This window comes from Chiloscyllium punctatum, chromosome 11 (assembly GCF_047496795.1).
Source record: "Chiloscyllium punctatum isolate Juve2018m chromosome 11, sChiPun1.3, whole genome shotgun sequence".
Classification (NCBI taxonomy): Eukaryota; Metazoa; Chordata; class Chondrichthyes; order Orectolobiformes; family Hemiscylliidae; genus Chiloscyllium; species Chiloscyllium punctatum.
The window spans coordinates 56957312-56974173 of NC_092749.1; the positions used below are offsets into that span (position 1 = coordinate 56957312).

A 16862-nucleotide genomic window follows, 5' to 3' on the forward strand; every position below is an offset into this window, starting at 1 on the left:
ATTCCAGGTATTAATCTGCGCAACCTTCTCTTATCTGCTTCCAACATATTAACACCCTTCCCTAAGTACAGTGACCAGTATGACACACAGTACTCCAAATGTGATCTCACCAACACCCTGTATAACTGAAGCATCGCTCCTTATTCTTGCATTCAATTCTTCTTGCAGTAAAACAACATTCTATTAGCTTTCCTGATTACTTGCTGCAACTCCATACTAACCTTCTCTGAGTCACACATTAGGACACCCATGTACTTCCGGCCTACAATCTCACAAGATTGGGAGAATATGCATCCTTCTCATTCTTTCTGCCAAAACAATTTCATACTTTCTTAAATTATACTCAATTTGCCAGATTGTTGCCGAATCACTTGACCAATCTATGTTGCTTTGTAGGCTCCTTATTTCCTCTTTACAACTTACTTTCCGATATATCCTTGTGTCATCAGCAAATTTAGTTACCATACCTTTGTTCCCATCATTCAATTAATTTCTATGAATCATAAAGGGTTGAGGTCCCAGTACTGACTCCTGTGGCACACCACTCATGACACCCTGCCAGCCTAAAATAGTATCCATTTATCCCCATCCTTCGCTTCCTGTCAGCTAGCCAATCTTTTACTCATGTCAAGACATTACCATCAAAATCAAGAGCTTCTATTTTCTGTAATAAGCTTTAATGTGGCACCGTATCAAATGACTTATGCAAATCTAAGATCGATATATCCATTGGTTATTGTTGATTCATAGTACATGTTACTTCTTCAAACAACTCCAAAATATTAGATAAACATTATTTCCCTTTCACAAACCAATGTTTGTTCTGCCTTTCATTTTACCTTGAACATACTATAACATCTTTAGTAATAGCTTCTAACATTATTCCTATGACAGAAGTTAAGCCAACTGACCTGTGGTTTCCTGCTTTCTGGCTCCCTCCCTTTTTGAGAAAAGGAGTGACTTTATCTATTTTCCGGTTTGAATCATTGAATCCCTACAGTGTGGGAGCAGGCCATTCGGCTCATCCAGTCCACACCGACTCTCCAAAGAGGTATCCTACCTAAACCCTGTAACCCTGCATTTTCCATGGCTAATTCACCTAGCCTGCACATACCTGGACACTATGGGCAATTTAACATTGCCAGGACACCTAACCTGTACATCTCTGGGCTATGGAAGGAAACCGGAGGAAACCCACACAATCATGGGGAGAATATGCAAACTCCATACAGAATGTCATCTGAGGATGGAATCAAAACCCGGGTCCCTGGCATTGTCAGGCAATAGTGTTTATCACTGAGCCACTGTAATTTAAAGGCTTCCTTGAATCTAATGAGTCATGGAAAACTAATACCAATGCATTAACTGTCGCATTAGCTACTTCTCAACCTGAGCTATAAATCTTCTCAAAACTCGCTAACTTATTTTACGTTTCTGGGATGAATTCTATTAGGATCTGTGGAATTGTCAAGTCGCAGTTCCAACAAGGTGCTGAACTGAAGGGAAATTTTATATCTCACTTCTAAACCAAAAATCCAATTTTATATGAAGTACAAACATTTTGGGCAACACATTTATAAGTAACATTTTTCCAAATATAACTCTGGTCCAAGTACTGGTGAAGAAAATTAATCTTTTTGAAAAACAGCTTTAATGGCAAACATATGCACTAAAAAAAATCTGCGCACTCCACCATGTGTTTCAAAAGTTTAATTATGAAAGCATCAGAGCCACTCTCATTTAGTGAGTCATCTGAATGAGACTGACTATAGGTCAAATCTTTTTCTTCTCTTCCTTCCAAGCTACTACAGCTTTTCCAATTTGATCATTATCATGTGTTCAGTGTCACAGTTCAATTTTGAGAATCCACATATGCTGCTTTCTAATCTCTCTGCTTTCGCAGAATTCCAGTCTAGATACATTCACTGTCAACTGTACTTTTCCCTTCCAAATACATTTTGTTCCAACATACTGACCATGTTTTAACTGTGATAGAACATAAAACCAATAATATTTCAGAATCAGGAAAAACAAATGAAACAAAGAAGATTATTCAATGCATCAACCCCATCAACCAGCCTTCTCAAAATATCTCTCAACTTACTCTCCTCAATCTATTTCAATTCCTTTTCCTTGGAAATTGGAGAAGTTCATTTGAGGTGAAAAGATATTGATCCTTTTTCTTTAAACTCTCAGAATCCTATTAACTATTATTTCTGCCATTTGATTAATTTACTTTGGCAAATTTTGTCAACTTTCTTAGCAACCAGGAAAGCCATTATCAAATTATCTCAAGTAATCTTTCATTTTATAAAAAAAGGTTCTTCCAGTTCACAAAACTATGCAAATACATGCTAAAAGAAATCTTACACAGAAAAGCTAACTAGAGGCTAACTCTCCCCTTTATGCATTTTCTCCAGGTTATGTGCTTTTTAAAACAATTGCAAATCCAGTGAAAACATTGCCAATTTTTGTGATTAGATTCGATTACCTGCAGTGTGCAAACAGGCCCTCCGGCCCAACCAGTCCACACCGACCCTCCAAAGAGTAACCCACCCAGACCCATTTTCCTCTGACTAACACACCTAATCTATGGGAAATTTAGCATGGCCAATTCACCTGGCCTGCACATCTTTAGATCGTGAGAGGAAACCCGCACACACACAGGAAGAATGCACAAACTCCACACAGTCGCCTGAGGCTGGAATCAAACCTGGGACCCTGGTGCTGTAAGGCAGCAGTACTAACCACTGAGCCACTGTGCTGCACTTATCTTTTTATTATATCTCTTTAACACTGAGTGTACCTATCACAGTTCAAAGCAACAACTCACAAAGTCCTTCCCAAGGGCAGTTCAGGATGAGCAATAAATACTGGCCTAAGCTCGCAACATCCACATCCTATTAAAGAAGATAATCATACAACTTGGCAGAGATTTGATCTCTTCCAGCACATCTCCTTCAAATGGTGATAGCATTCATTTTATTTCAAAGCACACACATTTCTCATGTGCAACTTTACTTTCACCTAAGTAAACCTCACAAAAGAATTGCTACTGAGGATTAACAGCAGCCCCACTCTGATGGCAATGAAACTTGACCTCAAGAGGTCTTTTCACCCACAACAGTCATGCCAGATGCACTTTTATTCATCAAACTGGCAGTTTTTAATGTGTCGACTTCCCCCCCCCCCACCCCTCCCAAATTTGGGCAGAGAAAACACTCAGAAATCAATATTCCAAGATCAATGAACAAGAGATTAAGGGCAGAGCTGTTACAGTAAAGGAGTAGGAGAAAATGTGGTTCCTTTTCACCAGATCAAGAAAGTGGTTCACTGTTGAGGCTGGTTTCTATGTCTTTACTTTTGGGTGAAGGGGGAGATCCTGGTCCCTGAAAGGCGCGGGTTCTTGTGTTGACCATCAGTGATCCCCCCCCCCCCCCCCCCAACAAATAAGAATTAAACAAGATGATCTGATAATTTAAGTCATTGTCATTTTGGGGGAATTTGCAGTGTCTACGTAGGCTGCCCGGCAGCTATTGCCACATTTAATTGTCCCGGATGCCTAAAGAATGGCAAAAGAAATGCAAGTTCTTTCTTTTTAGCAGGTTCAGTGTTTAAAATCACATCACAGTTGAAAGCGTGTAAATAGTCACAAGCTGAGAGCCTTGTCTTAAAACATATACCAATCCAGATTTAGCGAACAGTATTTAGGCCAGTGAAATTATTTTTACAATAAATTGTCAACGTGTATAGTACTTTCTGCATTAAAGAAAGTTGAACCGGAGCACTGCTCTGCCCCAAACTCTCCCACTGCAGCGGAATGCTTTGGAACTGAAAACCATGGAAGTTAGGGCTCGAGTGGAAATTACAGTTTCAATTTAGTGCTACTTTTCCTGCCTGGACTACAGAATAAACGTGATATACTCACAGTTTACGGGAGCCTCTGGAAAACCCCTTTGGAAAATGATCGACTTCCCTGCCTTCACAAGTGACACGATCGTCCGATTTACAGCTACAAAGTTTGGGGCAGTTAGCACGGGAGAGAGGATACAGAACCAGGCAGAGCAGCAAGAGCAAAAGCCAAGACATTTTTTGTTTGTTGTTTAAATACTTGTTTCACATAGTTCTGATTGTTCCAAGGAAGCTTCGACGCTGCAAAATATGAGTTAATTGTTGCACTTTCGACTGACCGTCCTGTAACAATATCAGACGTGCCTGGAGCTCAGTGTTAGTGGCATCTCAGAGGCGGAGCTGCACGAGGGGTGGGGGGGAGACCCTTGCTGGGTGGGTGGGAAACAGCATCAGTTACAACTGTGCTTCCAATCCCACTCTGGGACGTTACCCTGATTCTTTTCGATTCACCTCAGGACCTCAGGAGACGCCTTGTTAGATGGTCAAGTAAACTTTTTTCTTACTTGTCTGAGTCCTCTCCCGCCGAAGATAACGGTGATCATTTGGCAAAACAAATGCACTCGACCTTCCGCGGGAACATAGTAAAACCGCACTGTAACTAAATTAACTGGGCACAAAGAAAACATTTCATAAAACTTAATAGCCAGGTCTTTGATTATTGAAACATAAATAGCTGCAAGTGTTATTTTAGTTATAAATCACACAACACCAGGTTATAGTCCAACAGGTTTAATTGGAAGCACTAGCTTTCGGAGCGCTGCTCCTTCATCAGGTGGTTGTGGAGAACACAATTGTAAGACACAGAATTTATAGCAAAAGTTTACAGTGTGATGTAACTGAAATTATACATCGAAAAATGCCTTGATTGTTTAAGTGTCTCATCTGTTTGAATAACCATGTTAGTTTCACTTTTTAAAAAAAAGTTATATTCTCAGGTTAACTTTAACAATTGGTGCCAGCCCAGATAATGTTTTGAAGGTGTTAGCCCCCTGCGTGCTGCTGTCTGTACCATAATTAGATTCCCTACAGCATGGAAACAGGCCCTTTGGCCCAACAAGTCCACACTGACCCTCTGAAGAGTAAACCACCAAGATCCATTCCCCTATATTTACCCCTGACTAATGCACCTACCACTATGGGCAATTTAGCATGGCCAATTCACCTGATCCACCCATCTTTGGATTGTGGGAGGAAACCCACGCAGACACAGGGAGAATGTGCAAACACCACACAGACAGTCGCTTGAGGTGGGAATCAAACCTGGGTCCCTGGCGCTGTGAGGCAGCAGTGCTAACCAATGAGCCACCGTGCTGCCCCTAATGTTAAGACTGATTCTAATCTAAAATAATGAATTAACAGAGTCTTATATGGATTCATGTAGTTTTTGAGCAAAGTACAATGTAACTCTGCAAGTATAAATTCACCCCACAAATGTATATGTATTTGTGTGCATGTGGGTTTGTGTGTGTGTGTGTGTGGTGGGGGTTTGTGAGTATCTGTGAGAGAGAGTGTATATGTGTGTGAGTGATTGTAAAAGGGTCTAAGTCTATGAGAGGGTGCATGTTTGAGTGTGTGTCTGTAGGAGTTTGTGTGAATGTCTGTGTGTGTGTCTGTGTATAGGAGTGTCTGTGTGTGCATGCGTGTGTGTATAGGAGTGCCTGTGTGTGTGTGTAGGAGTGTCTGTGTGTGTGTGTATAGTGCAATGAGAGACTTACCAAACAATCAAGGTACTTTTCAATGTATAATTTCAGTTACATCACACTGTAAACTTTTGCTATAAATTCTGTGTCTTACAATTGTGTTCTCCACAACCACCTAGTGAAGGAGCGGCGCTCCAAAAGCTAACACTTTGAATTAAACCTGTTGGACTATAACCTGGTGTTGTGTGACTTTTAACTTTGGACACCCCAGTCCAGCACCGGCACCTCCACATCAGTGTTATTTTAAGTCTGTTTGATAGTTCAAAATCTGTATTTTCTAGCCACAAAGAGCTTGGATGGAACATCATGCATTTTTTTTTCAGTAAAAGCAGGGAGAAATGTTTACTGGGATCAATTTGGAATTGTAAAATGTTGCCTTCCTGAGATTTGGGTTCAAACTTAGGGGGGTGGCACGGTGGCTCAGTGGTTAGCACTGCTGCCTTATAGGGCCAGGGACCCAGGTTCGATTGGGCGACTGTCTATGTGGAGTTTGCACATTCTCCCCATTTCTGTGTGGGTTTCCTCCAGGTGCTCTAGTTTCCACCCACAACCCAAAGATATGTGGCTTAGGTGAATTGGCCATGCTAAATTGCCAATAGAGTTAGATGCATTAGTCAGGGATACATGCAGGGAATGGGTCTGGGTGGGTTACTCTTTGGAGGGTCAGGATGGACTTGTTGGGCCAAAGGGCCTGTTTCCATACTGTAGGTAATCTAATCAAATCTCAACACAGCCTCTGGAGAGGTCAGTTAATTATATATATGGATTTTGCTGCTTTAAAAGCTACTTAAATCAGTAATAACAACTGGAATGTGATAAATCCCATCCGGTTCACTAATATCCTTCGAGGAAGGCAATATGCCATCCTTACCCAGTCTAGCCTACGTGTGACTCCAGATCTACAACAGTGATTTTTCAATACCCTCCAAAATGGCTTAGCCAATTACTTGGTTCTCAAGAAGATGGCTCACCTTCCCCAAGATAATTAGGGATAGACAGTAAATCCCAACCTTGCCTCCAATGCCCACATTCCACGAATTAATTTAATGTTTGAATTATGGAGGACATTGAAACTGTCAGATTAAAGTGAACATGAAGCTGCAAAGAACACACCGGTAATTATTCTGAATGAGTGAATTATTCCTCCAATTTACAGAGGAATATATGAGCATCATGTCACTTCCATGATAAATGGACATATGGATGAAATTGATTCAATTGGGTATAATCAGTATAGATTTGAAAATAGATAATTACGTTTGACAAGCCTGGAGTTTTTTCACAATGTTATTAACAAAATTGATCAAGGGAGTCAACAGATATAGCTTATTTAGATTTTAAGAAAGGTTTTGATGAGATCCCCCACAGGAAGTTTGTAGCAAAATTAAAGTACATGGGATAGGAGGGAATGTACTGGCATGTATTGGTGATTGAAAATAGAGTAAAACTAAATGGGTGATCTTTGCACTGCGAGACTGTGACTAGTGTGATACCATAAGGATCAGTACTTGGGTCCCAGCTGTTCATATGCAGATCAGTAATTTGGATGTGTGGACCAAATGTAATATTCACTAATTTGTGGATGAGACAAAGCTAATTAAGAATGTTTGTTGTTCGGAAAATGCAAAATAATTTTCGGACAATTTGGGCAGGCTTAATAAAGGAGAATGAATGTGGTAGGTGGAATATAATGTTGAAGAACATGAGGTTTTATTAAGGCTCAGCTTTTGAATATTTTTATGGTAGAGGTTGACACATTTTTGAGTATTAAATGATGTAAAGGGTTACGGGGATAAGGTGAGGAAAAAAAACATTGCAGTGATTGATCAGTGACAATTGTATTAAACAGTGGAGCAGTCTCAATGGTCTGAAAGCTGTACTACTTTTCATCTGATCCAGAAGAAGAAATTGAAAAAGAATTAAATATTGCTGAAAGAGAGAGATACTGTTGAAGCCTTTTCCTCTTGTATACGTCAGGTTAAAGGAAGGATGTAAAATTCCAAACAATTGTAGCAATAGATTCTACAAGAGAAAGGGCTGCTCATTACTTGGCAAGTTGATCCTGATTGCTTCCTTCATGGAAATGCCTCAGTTCCGTGAAACACTTGTTCCGTGAGCTCCCAGGTAGTTCACGAAAGGCCTAATGCTTGAACATATCATTTTTACTTGTGTTGAATGGATCCCTGCACAGAAATGTAAGCAGAAATGAGCCATGTTATCTGCTCAACTAATTATCTGAAATTATTTGCTTTTGTACCTATAAGCCTGAACTGGATTATTCACAGGCGTTTCCCAATTGTAGAAGTGTATCTAGCAGAAGACATTTTATTTTGGAGTTTCGTGGCTCGTTGAATGCAGACTTTACTCTGGCTGTTAGAAGCGATTGAAAGAATATGCCATTTGATTTACTCTTGCCAATCATTAGAATGTACAGACAAAATATCTGCCACTGCAATTGTATGGAAATTCATTCACACAATGGTTGCATTGTGTCTTAAGCAGATTTTATTTTTGGGCTGATGGCAGTTTTTTGGTGTGTGTGTAAAATACCACTCACATAGCTATGACAGCAGCCTGAAATGGCTTCCTTAACATGCTGATTTATTTTTTAAGAGGCCATGACTTTCCATAGTAATTTGAGGAAGACCTGGCACTTTTCAGGTCCAAATGTAATGCCCTTCAGTGCAGTACAATGCCAGATAATTGGGCTTTATGTCCACATAGTCAGCTGATTGAATCAAACAGGATGTTCCTTTGTTTGTTAGTAATAAGCACAGTACCGACCATAATCAAGCAGCTTGCGCATGCACAACACAAAGTAGTACATCTGCTGAACACTTGATGAGCCAACCTGAATGTAATCATAATTACATGAACAATCAACACAAGATAATCTGTCAATTTTGTAATATGGATCATTTAACTTATGTTCAAAATTTATATGCTTTTTAAATATTACCAAGCCTTTCGAGGAATCTACTTTTCGCTGCTGCTTCCTAAATGGCAATGCTGCAGCCAATGATAACTTGTCAACCAATCAATAGCATGGATTGCTGTGATTTTTTTGAAAATTGAAATTCTTGCATTTGTCCTGATGTGTGCAAGATGAAAAGCTTCAACAACATAGCTCTCATTTCAGCGATATTCAAGTTCTGTAATTCATTACTTCAATATAATTGAAGTGGAATTCTTTAACAGTAAAGACTTTAAAATTGTCAGGAATAACATGTATGGTCGTACAATAAACAACAAAGAGCTTTCATATACACAGAGCTTTTGAAATGCACAATATGCTCTGAAACACCTTTGAGAAAGGCTCTCGGTTGTGTTGTACAGAAACACAGCAGATTATCCAGATACAAAATCAATAACCAGTGCATTTGTCTTTGTGGTGTTAGCTAAGGGAAAATCCTGTTCAGGACAGGGGGAAATTTGCCATTGTACAATAAAATGAGGCAATGGGATCTTTTACTTCCATGTGAGGAGGCTGCTGGGGTCTTTAATATCTTTTCGAAAATACAGGATCTCTAACTCTACAGCATCCCCTGAGCATTACCCAAAAGTATTAGATTAGATTTTATATTCATTCCCCTAAAGTATCATATGAATCATTAATCTTTCTATTTAAAGGCAGTTAAGATCATTGAGCCATATCTGAAATGTGAAGTAGACAGACGAGTCTTCAGTTTAACATCGAGGTCTGAAAGATGGTATCTTTGCAATGCAACACCTTCACAAAAATAATTGAGACTTGAGCCTTTAACCATCTGGTTCGGATGAGAATGCTACCCCAGAGCCAAGATAGTAACATATCAACATTAACAATAGTCTCTGTGGGTTTAAAAGGGGAACAACTTGACAAATCAATCTACTTGACTTTTGAGAAATTAATTTCAAGACTGCCAAAAGGAAGAGCATAAAGCTTCATGTGAAATGGTAATGTGAGAGAATTCATGGTGAGCATGGAAATCAGATTGAAACATTCATTGAAAGAAAGCAAATAACGGTTATTTAAAAGAGATGATATAGGAGTTCACCTCTAAGGTTGTGGTGGTGAAATCACTTCAGTATCTGTTTACGGCAAAGAAAATGGAGTCAGATGTTCATAGCAAATGTGGCGATGATCCCACACTAAGAAGAATGGATGATTTTGAAAAGGCACCTCAGAAAGTGATCTCCAAAAGTGTACAGCTACTCACAGAGCTCCCTTAAGTTATTGAAATTAGGCCTAAAGCCCTGTTCAGGGCAAGCATCATATCTCTAGGTTTAGGTTCCTGTGGGTCATAATAGATTTCTACCTGACTATGTCTCTATTAGTTCCATATATCAAGGTATTCACAACTTATGAAAGAGCAACTATGGGTTTGTTTGGCATGGTGAGTTAAATAGGATTTAAATTATGGTGAATGGAATACCAAAATAATCAGAAATTCAATAATTCATACAATAGATTAACATATCTAAGCAATTGTCACCATGACTAATGAAAAAGTGAGGACTGCAATTGCTGGAGATCAGAGTGTGGTACTAGAAAAGCAGAGCAGGTCAGGCAGCATCTGAACAGCAGGAGAATCAACGCCCCTATATCAGGATGAAGGGCTTATGCCCAAAACGTCGATTGTCTTGCTCTTCAGTTGCTGCCTGACCAGCTGTGTTTTTCCAGCACCATACTGTCGACTCACCATGACGAATGTGTATATTTAAACATTTATAATAGTTGCAATCTGCTATTTTCATCAGTCAAGGAAAATTGTGTCATACTCTGAAAAGCTAACCTAACAAACAGCATATCCGCTTCAAGAAATCATTGCAAGATGTAAGTTACTACAGCATTGCACGTTTACAATGGGAGGCATGGAGAACTGATGAGTAAAGGGAGCAGTGTTTCTGTTTATAAAGGAACAGGTCATTTGGAGCTAGGTTTCATTTTGCATTGTGCCTATTTTAGACAAGACCAAAATTCCGTAAAATATACCAAAGAGATAGCCCAGACTCTAACTTTTATTTTATTTAGGGGCAGGTGTAATGTGCTGTGTTCCATATGTGATTCAACTGGTGCACTACTGGGCTGTATGCAAAGCATGTTTTATTTGTACGACACAGTTAAAATACAAACAAAAAAAAATTGGCATAACTTCTAACTCTATTGAAATAGCTTTAAAATAGTATTCAATTACTTATCATGTTATATTAATATTTCAATGTAGCAGCATCTCATAAGCACACCCTTGGCAAAGACAAATTCATCAAAACTGATTTTCCTCGTGCTATCTTCTCGACAGTCCAGGAGAAAGGAACACTGATAAAGCAATATAACAGCAGAGAGGGAACTCAAGCTTTTTGCTGCAGCAGTGAGCAAATCTGCGTCTATCAACAGCCAACTCCAAAATCCCAAATGAAAGCAAAACTAAAATACTGAGTTAGCCTGATACTGCCCACTCATGCTTCTTTTGTCTAATTAAAAACATTCAGGAAACTCAAATTTGATTATCCACTGCGTCTATGAATTTGACATTCTGGCACCACTTTGGCATCATCTCCATACAAGAGAAACAGCACAGAATAATCCTCTCTTAAAGGTCCATTACTGTCAAAGCCCTCTTGGAAGGTACAGGGGTACAAACTTTAATGTATCTGCATTCAAACAAAGGCCAGTCTTGCCAAGGAACCACATCTCCTTGGCAGCAATGGAAGAAGATAAAATAGTATGAGGATTCAGATACCTTTCATTTCATGCCATCTTGCACATGAGTAACATCATGCACTTCTTACCATTGTAATAGTTTGTGACTGAAGGACTACTCCAGGATCTGAGCACACAATTGAGACTAGCACTGCTGTGTTGCACTGAAGGAACAAAGAAGAACAAAGAACAAAGAAAATTTACAGCCCAGGAACAGACCCTTCGGCCCTCCAAGCCTGAGCTGATCCAAACGTACTGTCTAAACCTGTCGGTCAATTCCTAAGCATCTGCATCCCACTGCTCCCCACCTACTCATGCATTTGTCCAGAAGCATCTTAAATGAACCTACCATGCCTGCCTCTACCACCTCTGCTGGCAACGCATTCCAAACACTCACCACCCTCTGTGTGAAGTTCTTACTGCATGTATCCTCCTTAAACTTTCCACCTCTCATCTTGAAAGCATGACCTCCCGTTATTGAATCCTTCACCCTGGGAAAAAGCTTGTCTCTATCCACCCTGTCGATACCCTTCATGATTTGTAAACCTCAATCAGGTCCCCCCTCAACCTTCTTTTTTCTAATGAAAACAAACCTAACCTACTCAACCTTTTTTCATAGCTAGCACCTTCCATACAAGACAACATCCTCATAAACCTTCCCACTCCAAAGCATCCACATCCGTTTGGTAATGTGGTGACCAGAACTGTACACAGTATTCTAAATGCGGCCAAACCAATGTCTTGTACAATTTTAACATGACTTGCCAGGTCTTATACTTAATACCCCTTCCAATGAAGGCAAGCATACTATATGCCTTCTTGACCACTCTATCCACCTGTGCAGCCACCTTCAGGGTACAATGGGCCTGCACTCCCAGATCTCTCTGCCCATCAACTTTTCTCAAGGCTCTTCCATTCATTGTATAATTCACTCTAGAATTAGACTTGCCTAAATACATCACCTCACATTTGTCTGGATTGAAAGCCATCTGACACTTTTCCGCCCAACTCTCCAGTCTATCTATATCCTCCTATATTCTCTGACAATCCATTATGCTTTCTGTTATTCCACAATCTTTGTGTCATCTGCAAACTTGCTGATCATACCAACAGTGCCCTCTTGCAGATCATTTATGTATATTACAAGCAACAGTGGCCCCAACACTGATCCCTGTGGAACACCACTGCTCACCTTTCTCCATTTTGAGAAACTCCTTTCAACTACTACTCTCTGTCTCCTGTTGCTCAACCAGTTTTTTATCCACCGAGCTAGAACACCCTGCACTCCATGTGATTTCAGTTTCTCCGTTTGTCTACCATGGGGAACCTTATCAAACGTCTTACTAAAATCCATGTACATGAGATCAACAGCCCTTCCTTCATCTATCAACTTGGTCACTTCCCCAAAGAACTCTAGTAAGTTGGTAAGGAACGATATCCCCCGCACAAAGCCATGTTGCCTATCACTGATAAGCCCATTATTTTCTAAATATAAATAGATCCTGTCCCTTAGTACTTTCTCCAGCAACTTTCCCACCACTGACGTCAGGCTTACTGGTCTGTAGTTACCCGGAATATCCCTACTACCCTTCTTGTACAGGGGACAACATGAGCAACCCTCCAGTGCTCTGGCACCTCACCTGTATTTAAGGCTGCCACAAAGATATCTGTCAGGGCCCTGGCTATTTCCTCTCTCGCCTCCCTCAGCAACCTGGGATAGATCCCATTCGGTCCTGAGGATTTGTCCACCTGAATAGCCTCTAGCCTATCCAACACATCTTCACTACTTATGTCAACATGATCCAGACTAATCAAACTTCTATCTCTAATCTCAACATTCATCATGTTCCTCTCCTCAGTGAACACTGATGGAAAGTAATCATTCAGAATCTCATCCATTCTCTCAGGTTCATCAACCTTTAGTGGACCAGTCCTTTCTCTAGTTACCCACTTGCTTCTTATATAAGAATAAAATGCTTGGGGATTCTCCTTAATTCTGCTCACTAAAGCTATTTTATGACCCATTTTAGCCCACTTGATTTCTCGTTTAAGACTTGCCCTACTCTTCCGATATTCTTCCAGGGCCCATTCTGTTCTTAGCTGCCTAAACCTTATGTATGCTTCCCTTTTCCTCTTGGCTAGTCGGACAATTTCTCCTGTCATCCACAGTTCACAAATCTTGCGCTTCCTATCCTTTGCTTTCAATGGGACATGCATATCCTGCACTATCTTTAACCTATCTTTGAAAGCGTCCCACATCTCAAATGTGGACTTCCCTTCAAATAGCTCTGTCCAATCCACATTTCCGAGCTCCTGCCTAATTTTGATATAATTGACCTTGGCCCAGTTTAGTACTCTTCCCTTAGGACCACTCTCATCTTTATCTACGAGTATTCTAAAACTTACAGAATTGTGGTCACTGTTCCCAAAGAAATCCCCTACAGCAACTTCTCTCACCTGGCCTGGCTCGTTTCCCGGTACCAGGTCCAATAAGGCCCCTTCCCTCGTCGGACTATTGACATGCTGCTTCAGAAAACTCTTCTGGATGCTTCTTACAAATTCTACCCCATCCAGACCTCTGATGTTAAGCGTATCCCAGTCAATGTTGGGAAAATTAAAATCTCCCATCACCACTACCCTATTGCCTCGACATTTTTCCCTAATCTGTTTATCTATTTGTTCTTCTACCTCACGCTCACTGTTGGGAGGTCTGTAATACAGCCCCAACAGTGTAACTGAACCCTTCTTCTTTCTCAGCTCCACCCATAATGCCTCACTACCCAAGACCTCCATAGTGTGCTTCTTTAGCACAGCCGTGATATCGTCCTTGACCAGCAATGCAACTCCCCCCCACTTTTACTTCCTTCCCTGTCCTGTCTGAAGCGTCTATATCCTGGAACATTTAATTGCCAATCATTATGCCTTTCCTTCAACTAAGTCTCTGTGATTGCAATAATGGCATACTCCCAAGCACCAATCCAAGCCCGAAGTTCATCTGCCTTACACACTATACTCCTTGCATTAAAGTAGATGCATTTCAGGCCACCAGTTTTTTTTGCGCTCATCTGCTCTCTGCCTACTCTTCCCTTTATTAATGCTATCTTCATAATTCTTACAGTCACCAGTCTCCACCTCACTGTCTACTTGTGTCCCCTGCCACATTAGTTTAAAACCTCCCCAACAGCAGTAGCAAAAACTCCCCCAAGGACATTGGTTCTGGTCTGGTTAAGATGTAGACTGTCCATTTTGTAATAGTCCCACCTTCCCCAGAAGGAATGTGGCATAGCTAAATGTGACATCTTTCACATGAGATGAAAAGCAAAGGAAACATCTGCACTCTCAGATATATGTAAAAAATCCTAAAGTGCTATTTTGTAAAAGAGCAGATGATTTAGTCTCCTTCTTGTGATCAATATTTATCCCTTACCCAAACTACTTACCATGACCGGAATTGTTAATGTACATTAGCTAGCCATTGTTCCATTGCTTAATACAAACTGGTTGGTGTGTTTTCTACAGTACAAAAATGATGTAATTATGATCCTATGAGAATCAATGTCCACTATGACTAATGGACATCTTGAGAGTTGCCGCAAAGCTGCAAATACAAGAATTCCCTTCCATCCCTTTAGGTTGCAGATTTTATTCTTATTTTATTTAACAGGTAGGTCTATTTTAAGAATTTTTGCACTGATGACAAAAGAGCCAATCAACTCTTTTGAACCTAAAATAATAGTTTTTTTGTGTGTTTTTGCTATTGCTGTGGACTTGTAATTCTTCAGTGAAGGAGGAAACAAATGAGCTGTTCACTTTATTCCTAAATCTATTCCATAGCATGCTGAGACGTAATTTTGATTTCATAATCACATTTCTGATTTTAGATAGAATCATAGGAAGGAGAAACTAAATAAGGGAAGAAGACCCTGCAAGAGGAAAGTGCCTGTTCTACTTTCACGCAGCTCCTTAGATTGTTTACATCTTCCAATTTGTTTAAAACTGTTGCTCACTTTAAATAGACATCCATTGTAACGAGTACAGAATTATGTCTTTGTTTTTAACAAGCTCATGATACACAATCCAACATGAGCACTTCAACAACACAATGCATTTTCAACTGATTATTCTTTAAGATTGAGTTTGCAATTCACTTAGATTATTATACTAAATGAGAACTTGTAAAATGAGTTATCATTCCAACCTCTCTACACTGGATAATGGTTTCCACAAAATAATTTTACCAGTTCTATCTTTGATCTATACACTCCATGCATGCCAATACAAAACTGACATTAATATTATATATATTAACTGACAAATGGATAATTTAGATGGCAGTCAACAAGGCCAAGATACACTAAGGGCCACTAATCCCTCTCAGTGATTTTGTCTAAAGTTTGAATCATTTTAGTGCTATTATCATTGACTAACCAATATGTTCCAGGCCTGTAAGACATGAATACAGTGGTGTTGGGGTAATGTCATTGGACAAGTAAGCTTGTTTGCCAATATTCTTTCTGAATATTGCATCTTTCTTAATTGATGCAACTTTAGATCCATAGCAATGTGGTTGATTCTTAACTGCTCTCTGAAATGGTCCACAAGGCATGCAGCTCAAGTGTAATTCGGAATAGGCAATGGATGCTTGCACAACCAGTGATGCACACCTGCCATGAATGGAAGTAAGCCAAATATTTACAGATTTGATGGGAGTTGGTGCTTCTTCCAGACAAACTAAGGTTTCCTCGATGTAATGTAAGAATAAGTAGACAAATTTATTACTCACACACTACACATAGTCAGTCTCCTATCCTAGCAATGTCCCATGTCTGGAATGCAGAGCTGATTAATTTATTTTTAGAACTCTTAATAAATGTTAATTAACTATACACTAAAAGGAAGTGGCTTTGTTTTGCAAGCCTCTAAAATTATCACTGGTCTGGTATACTAAGCTGCATTACTAAAAGGAGATTTCTGTAGCGCATACTTATTTTCATAATGATGTAATTGTTGTTACAAACATTAACTTGTACTTTGCTCCAAACTTTGGTTTCTATTGCTGTGGAGGACACTATTTACAGCAGAGCATTTACATACTAGAAATTATAGTAAACATGGTGCTTCAAACAGATTTCAAATTTCAGGCAAATGACTCCAACTCAACAATTACAGAGTAGAAAACACCATAGGATTACACAGGATTTTCAGCACCAAAACTGGCAATTTAGCCCATTGTTCCCTATCGTCCACAAATAAAGTCATAGAGATGTACAGCATAGAAACAGACCCTTCAGTCCAACTTGTTCATGCTGATCAGATACGCTAACCTAATCTTGTCCTATTTGCCAGCACTTGGCCCATATCCCTAAAAACCCTTCCCATTCATACACCCACCCAGATGCCTTTTAAATGTTGTAATTGTACCAGCCTCCATCGCTTCCTCTGGCAGCTCGTTCCACACACACACACACACACACACACACACATACACACACATACATTATCTCTGTAAATTGCCACTTAGGTCCCTTATAAATTTTTCCCCTCTCACCCTAAACCTATGTGCTCTA

General features: G+C 39.8%; 1 protein-coding gene and 1 long non-coding RNA gene across 8 annotated transcripts in view; one reads left to right on the forward strand and one right to left on the reverse strand.

The window, feature by feature from the left end:
- Positions 1-4245, reverse strand: part of LOC140483016 (lutropin-choriogonadotropic hormone receptor-like) — a 240622-nt gene extending 236377 nt beyond the window's left edge. For all 7 annotated transcript variants that reach the window (XM_072580853.1, XM_072580854.1, XM_072580860.1 and 4 more), the window contains exon 1: positions 3929-4245. In XM_072580853.1, coding sequence (XP_072436954.1) covers positions 3929-4089 — 161 coding nt within the window. In that variant the 5' untranslated portion in view covers positions 4090-4245. The remainder of the gene's footprint in view (positions 1-3928) is intronic.
- LOC140483018 (uncharacterized) overlaps positions 1-16862 on the forward strand; it is a 52117-nt gene that overhangs the window by 13842 nt on the left and 21413 nt on the right. The gene's annotated exons all lie outside the window — the stretch shown is intronic.